Genomic DNA, 7113 nt, shown 5'->3' with positions numbered 1-7113 from the left:
GCGTACACTCGATCAGGAGAAATTAGCTGAATGTGCAGCGAACAACAGTTTTTTAGTCTATCAGGATTGACTCGTTTGTAAAACAAAAACGAGCGGATACTGTCACTCGATGAGAATTTGATCAGACATTTGCTTAGAAGTGGCAACACTTAGTAGTTTCAGGTTTAAAAGTTCAATAAAGAGTTGTGGACTTTTGTAGGTTTTTTTTTTTATTTTATAATTGCACGTAAAATATGGAAAAAAAACATTCTTAAAAAATAGACTCAAGAAACGCAATGATTGACGTAGTTAATTTTTTGTCGACCGTTTTATTAACAGTTCTTGGGAATTTTTGCTGTCTTCCGGTGCAATATAAGCGTAATTCTTCATTTCGTAAACTCGCTGCGCTTCAACTTCATTATTAATGGCTGAAACATCAACGTCAATCAATCAACTTCATCAGCATCAATGTCTTCGACTGTGGTGAACTTTTTTCCAAAAATCATACCTTTTTGTCGGATCTGCTTCATGGTTGCGGGACTATTTGAAATTTCTTCTGAGACAATCAAACTTGAGGACTTGACATCAACTGATTCTGGATACCGAACAAGTTTACTGGCTTCTGTGGAATATTGAACGAAAACATTACGCAGTCATTTTTAGCGTGTGGCTTACGATAATAATTCATGCCTTTTCTGATGCTTTTGCCATCAGTTTTAAAGGTTTCTTTCTCAAAAATGACAGAATTCCGAGTTCCTGCTTCAGGCGAATAATGAAAAATTTAATTTTTCTTTCAATTAATTTCATCTTTAAAAAAAAACTTGGATAATCGCTCACCAGCATTCAGACTGACACAAAAACTTTTTTTTAAGACAGCAAAATAATTCGGGAAGCTTAATGAACTTCCCAACGGGCTTACGATCTTTGGACAGTGAATTTTCGATGACAACACGCTTCGGTGGTTGAATATTCGGGTGAATTGTCTGTACCCGATCCGTTGGCTGTTCCGCACCGACAGCCACTTCCCTCAACCAGCTCAACGACTTCCGTTTGTTTTTCTGATCAGACGAATTCTTCGATTCGTTCGCGATCTTTTTATTTGGAGGAAACTTATCGTCTGAAACGTAAAGACGAGAAAACACTTTGGGACAGTTTGAGCCAACGTATTTGTTCGAGGAATCAATGATTGTTATCACTTTCACATATGCCTAATGTAGACGATTTTTTTCAAATCAAATTTCCCACGGAGGAAGTCGAGAGAACCGAAACACTTTCATAAGACTATTCACTCCTTGTAAAAAACTAATCGTTACTAAAAAATAAATTGAAATAATAAAAAAAAATTTAATTTAAAAAATATGGATTCAAATAATTGAATTTTAAAACAACTTAAAAAATGAAAAAAAAATTGTACACGAAATGAGGTGGGATTCGAGTAATTGTTTGACGATTATGGATTTTCGTGTACGTTAAGCAGCCCGGGGTAAGTCCTCACCGTGGGCTGTCGTTCGTTTCGACAGGTTTTACTTTCGGAACGTCGTCATTGACGATCGGACACTTGCCATGTGGGAGTCGCCATTTTTCGAAATGTTCGCGACTGTAAGGGTAAGGGTCACCGGGACTTCTCACGTAATCGCCATCTTTGATGTTTTTTTTGTCCTTAATCTCATTACCGTCTTCCTTGTCATCTCTCTCTTTCGAGCTCAATATTGTTTTCTCTAATTCCTCTACGTTTGTGATTCCGGTCGATGACTGGTTTGGATTTTCACACTCTGATTTAGTGACTTTTGTTGCTTCTTCTGATGATTCGTACGAAATGGTTTTCATCTCTTCCGGCGTCTGTGAAGTTCCATTATCTACGGAACTTCGTGGCTCGTTCGAAGACAGAACTTCCGTTTGGGACAATTTTTGCGAAACGTCCAAATTTTCTTCAGCCTTCGGAGCCTCAGCATTTTCCGTTGGAGGTTGAAACTCGTTCCTTCCGGTGGTCCCAGCTTTCTCCAACTTTTCTGTATCAGCAGAAAATGTCTCTTTTCTACATCGAGACGAAGTCGAAAAAGATTTGGCTTCCGTCCAATCTAGGCTGCTCCTGGTGAGTCTTAGATGATCGAGTTCTACGACGCCACAAGTGTGCAGTTTCTTTGACTCCGTGGAATTAACTCCAATAATATGGGTATTGAGATCCAACAGATTTCGTACGTTTGCTTCGGAAAATGTGACTTTGCTAACGGGTTTAATGGTTTCGACATCAGCTTTTCGTTCCGGGGGCTCAGGCCGTATGAAAACGCTGCCTATCGGATCAAGTTGAATCTCAGTAGGCTTTGGTACTTTTCGAGCCAACTCATTCTCGTGTAATTTTGATTTGGCCACGACATCTTGCCAGGCCAATATTTCACCGTTGTGAGGCATTTCTTTCGGGATATTGTAATCGTCGTCTCCGTGGATGGAAGAATCGGAAGATAAAACGGCGCCGGGGGTCACGGTTAACTTGATATCTATCGAGGGTGTTTTGACCTCGTTTTCCGATGGGAGTATCGCGTCAAGAGTCGATGATGGCGCAGCTGTGATACCAGACGTCAATGTTTCCGTTGTCTTTTCCAAGTTCTGAGAGATTAAAACGTCCCGCGGTTTTTCTATTGTCGCTTCACCAGACTTTTCAGGAATTTGTTGGTCGCTTTGCTTCTCTTTATCGCTCGTCGAGCTTTGCGTTTCTTTGGAATTTGGCATTTGGACCCCCCACTTTTGGGTTATTACGTAATTTGGCGATTTTTCATCGTCCCGGAGATCGCTACCGTTAACCGGTACTCTGACCCCCCACTGAGACTTGAAAACCGTCACTTGGTCATTGGAGTTTACACTGCTGCAAACTTTGCTTAGAAGATTTGTATCCTTCAAGCTTTTGTCATCGTCTTCGATCCCTTTTTCGCGGGCTAGGTGTGAATCTTTGATGACAGGCTGCAAATGTCTCGGCGCGAGGTCCTTCGCACTATCGATCTGAGGGCTCATCGGGATCGCTTGGTCTGTACAAATTTTTTTCGACAGATGCAACGAATCCATGCGTTTTTTTGTACCATGATAAAAAGTATATTCGCGATTAAGAAAAAAAGTTGGCGCTCGAAAGCGCACTTTTCTTACCTGAAGATCGGACGAAAATGTTCTTCAATCTTGACAATAATCCTGACTTCGTTTCAGTGCTGGCGAATCTGACAGACGCTAAAATGTCAAAAATCAATTGACACTTTTTTCGGATACCAAAAAAAGAGCTCGGACTCGTGGGGAACAATTTTCTTTTCAATGATACTGACCCACTATGCCGTATGGCGCCGGATGTGACGTGTGCCTGTACTGAATGATTGACAGAAAATATCTCTGAATTATCCGACATCGTAGGGCTGCAGCAATGATACTCATTCTATGACGTTTCACTTGTACAAATTTTGAATTCCAATTGTCGCGATTGTGGAAGAAATACAATAAAATTACTTCTGCTTCTTAGTTGTCCGATTTGATGATCGGTTTGCCAACCTGTCATGTTTGTAGATTGTCAACTTTTCAGCAGTCATTTTTTGTTTTCACATCGGAAAAGCTTTAGTTCTGTAAATGGACTGCGAGGCGTTTTTTTTTCAATTTTTCATAAGAGGAAGCAAAATTCATAAAATAAAATGGAAGAAAAATTTGAAAATTTTGATAAAAACACACAGAAATCAGACGAAGCATCGATCATCCGTCGATAGCTTAACGTCGGTTAGACATTGACAAAACTTTGGCTCTCTTGAGACCACGAAACCCCCGCACGATTCGGTAATAGCATAATGGACATTCCGCAAACTCTCTTCTCGTACGAACATTTCCCCCCCTCGATTTATCGACTCTTGGCTGACTTATGGGCATGGAAAAGCTGAGCGATGGAAATAGATTTTTCTCTTCGAGTGAATGCGAACGATGGTTACTCAATTATAATATTGTTCATCAGGCACCATGAGAATTCATTTTTAGTATCATCACCATAAAAACAGCTGATCAATATAATCGTAGACACCATAACAATAAAAAAATTGAATTCCTGTGTCTTGTGACGGTAAACACGTTTCGTTTTCACATGTTTCTGAAAAAAAATACGCCGGGGACTCTCACAAAATAACAGCAATGGTCATTCGTCCCACGTAATCGTGATAACCATTGATAAAAGTTTAAAGAACGTTATCGGGTGGATTCGTGGAACATTAAAAAACGCACGTGTCCCTAACGGGTAGTTCGACTATACAATTTTAAACAGCTATTCGAGTTCCCCAACAGAAGAGCCAAAGACGAGCAATCGTTTTGGAGGGTTGTGTGACACATGTCCTCGATGCTGGTTCGATAGCTATACACGCGATCGCAGTTATTTTCCGTGTTGGAACGTGCCTCGTTCCTATGGAATACCAATCGTTTTCGTTCGCTCATTCAATGGGGATAAATGTTTATGGGCTTGGACAGATTATTCGTCACATAAACGATGCGATATTCCTTCGGATCGATACTTACAGGCAAAAAGGAAGGATTCAAGGTCTTTCAAGAACGACATGTGTGGTCCAGCCCCGATTTATTGCGGCTGTTTTTCCACTTTTTAAATTATTGTGAATTCCTCTCTGTTTAGAAAATTTTTTTGAAAAGGGATTCCTCATATTTTCTTTACTGTTATGAGAAGCACGTGATGCATTTTTCACTCTTCTTTTTAATCTCGTGTCAAATTTTCTCAATAAATTTGAGTTTTCTTCAAAAAAATACAATAAAAGAATAAACAGTTAGTAAATACCTGACTATGTTAGCAGGTCATGTAACTGAAGCACCCAGAAAGAAAGTTTTATTTATCAAAATAAAATAGCGTTAGGAAACTGGGCAGACTTACCTTGCTCCATGCTATTTCCACGACTATTAAAAAAGAATTGATCATTCTGCAATGAACTAATTAGGGAGGGAAAATAATCTCATGAGTATGTACGAAGTTTGTAACAAAATTATGAGTAAGACCGAAAGACTGCAGGTCCGAAGTCATACCTAGCGACATTAGCAATAAATTCGTGAGTCCCTTGTGTCAAATAGCAAGAGAGAGAATGAGAGAGCGAGAGAGGGCGAGAAAGCGAGTGGGAAAGTAGGTTGTGCCATGGCAATTGTATAAATTGGCTACGACAAACTTATCGTGCCTTGTGGGATTCGTGAGTCTTTTTGGTTAGCCGCGCCACTCGTCCTTATCGCAAGCTCCCCGCATACGAGGCGAGGGAGGAACATATTTTGTCGAACCACGTGGGAAAAGTCCTCGTTTGATGCACAGCCAATAGTTACGTTTTTCCCGTTGAGGAAAACGTGTATCGCGGAACGGGAGAGAAAATAGAAGCGACGATATAGAAAATGGTGGGGAAGAAAATAATAAAGAGAGCGAATAGACGAGAAGAAAAGAGAAAACGTGGCTGCTTGGCTCTTGGTGTGGAAGACGCGGCTGCAGGTGCGTGGCCGACTCCTCGCGTGGCGGAGACTCCCCGGTGGTCGCTTTGAGACATCGTTCCCGTGAGACCAAAGGGAACACAGAAGCCCCAGAAACGTGACGTTCCACCTTTGCCCCTAACACGTTTCATGTGCTACGTTAAGTACACGGTGTCCCACAATTCATGATTTATTTTCCAGCAAGACTCAACGTTCTAAAGTGAATGTTCCTTGATTATTTTTCCTCCGATGCGTCGAAAATGGGGCATCGACCAATAGAAATGCAACTGATTTGACGAGCCAGGCGAAAATAATAAACCTTGCGGATGTCAAGCCCGAATTTTGGAGAATTTTTCAAAAAACTGATCCAAAAATGTGGATAACTCGTCTGAGGATTCTCGGCTTTGTACCTCCACAATTCTGGGATGTACTCAACTTTTTGATCTTCATTTCAGCTGTCGAGACACCCCATATATTTGCTGCCAGGCGATTTGTCGCAAAACGTATGCGGACGTATGTTCGTCTCTATTATTGCTCGAGAAAAACGTACGAGTGATGAAAATGGGCAGAAAAGCTGCGGACCTCGCGGTTATCGTTACGTGGCACGTGAAAACATTATGGCAATGCGTGCCAGATTTGACGGCCCATTTTGTCCAGTAATGGACCCGGCATGATTCTGAGTGAGCGCGAAAAGAAATTCCCTGAAGATTTCACGGCTTTTTCATGAGCATTGAATTTTCCTTGGACGTTGTTCCCAAAGCTATTTTTTCACAATTGCTCGAGTACGAATTACGAGGTTAGAACAGTGTTCGAAAGATTTTTTTCACTGAAATATCAGACGTTGTGAGTTTCCAAGTTTCAATGCTTGAAAGAGTGTGCCATCTACGATCAGGAGAAATCGTTGAATCAATTTATAGATTTCTGTCAAACAAGCTTCGTACGTGATAAAGAGCTCGACGTGTAATTGTCAAAAACATTGGTAAAGTTTGTTCGTTTTACAGTGCAAACAAGCTGAGTATTTTCGGACATTAACGACCATCGATTAAGTGAAAAAGCGATTTACTGCTACACCGATTCGACGAAAATAAACGTGAGAGAAAAGGAGGCTATAAAGGGCGTGCCAGAGAAAAAGAGTTCACTGCAAAATGAGGGGTGAGAAAAAGAGGATTTGGTGAATCGGTGGTGAGTTTACATTCACGTGAGGAAATGGTGGCGGTAGTTTGCAGAGGAGGGGAAGAAACCGCTCGTTTATCAGTAACCGAGTCTAGTGAAAGCGACACCAAGGGCTATACGCGCCGGGAATAACAATCGGTGGGGTTGATGCGGCGGTGCGGGTTACTCGAGAGTTCCGGGACACGCGCTAGCCCGCGATTCTTCGCTACGAATATATCTATAAACATTATGTTTTATGTATGTGTTCGTGTTCCATACTTATAGGGGCGCTTCACGCCAAATCGTACTGTTTGAAAAATTTTTATTTTTCATTTCAGCAATTTTTCGACATACTTCAGTACCCCTCAAACGAGCCCTTCTGGCAAATTTTGAGATATCTTTGATTAACTGTTTAAAGAATACAGAATTTTTTTAAAAATCGTACTTTTTTGGTTTTTTGTTCGTAACTATCTTAATAATGTCCGAAGTTGGAGTTTTTTTCTAAATCTTTGTGTTTGAATG

General features: G+C 40.9%; 1 protein-coding gene across 1 annotated transcript; it reads right to left on the bottom strand.

The window, feature by feature from the left end:
• Nucleotides 1–288: 288 nt before the first annotated feature.
• Nucleotides 289–3390, bottom strand: LOC122412349 (uncharacterized). The gene is made up of 5 exons (XM_043421820.1): nucleotides 3285–3390; nucleotides 3115–3192; nucleotides 899–1096; nucleotides 488–601; nucleotides 289–407 (listed from the first exon to the last, which is right to left on the bottom strand). The coding sequence occupies exons 1-5, from the start codon at nucleotides 3388–3390 to the stop codon at nucleotides 289–291; spliced, it is 615 nt and encodes a 204-aa protein (XP_043277755.1).
• Between the last annotated feature and the right edge of the window lie 3723 nt (nucleotides 3391–7113).

Source organism: Venturia canescens, chromosome 6 (assembly GCF_019457755.1).
Source record: "Venturia canescens isolate UGA chromosome 6, ASM1945775v1, whole genome shotgun sequence".
Taxonomy (NCBI): domain Eukaryota; kingdom Metazoa; phylum Arthropoda; class Insecta; order Hymenoptera; family Ichneumonidae; genus Venturia; species Venturia canescens.
The sequence above is the reverse complement of the archived record's forward strand: the minus strand, read 5'-3'. Positions and strand labels throughout refer to the sequence as shown.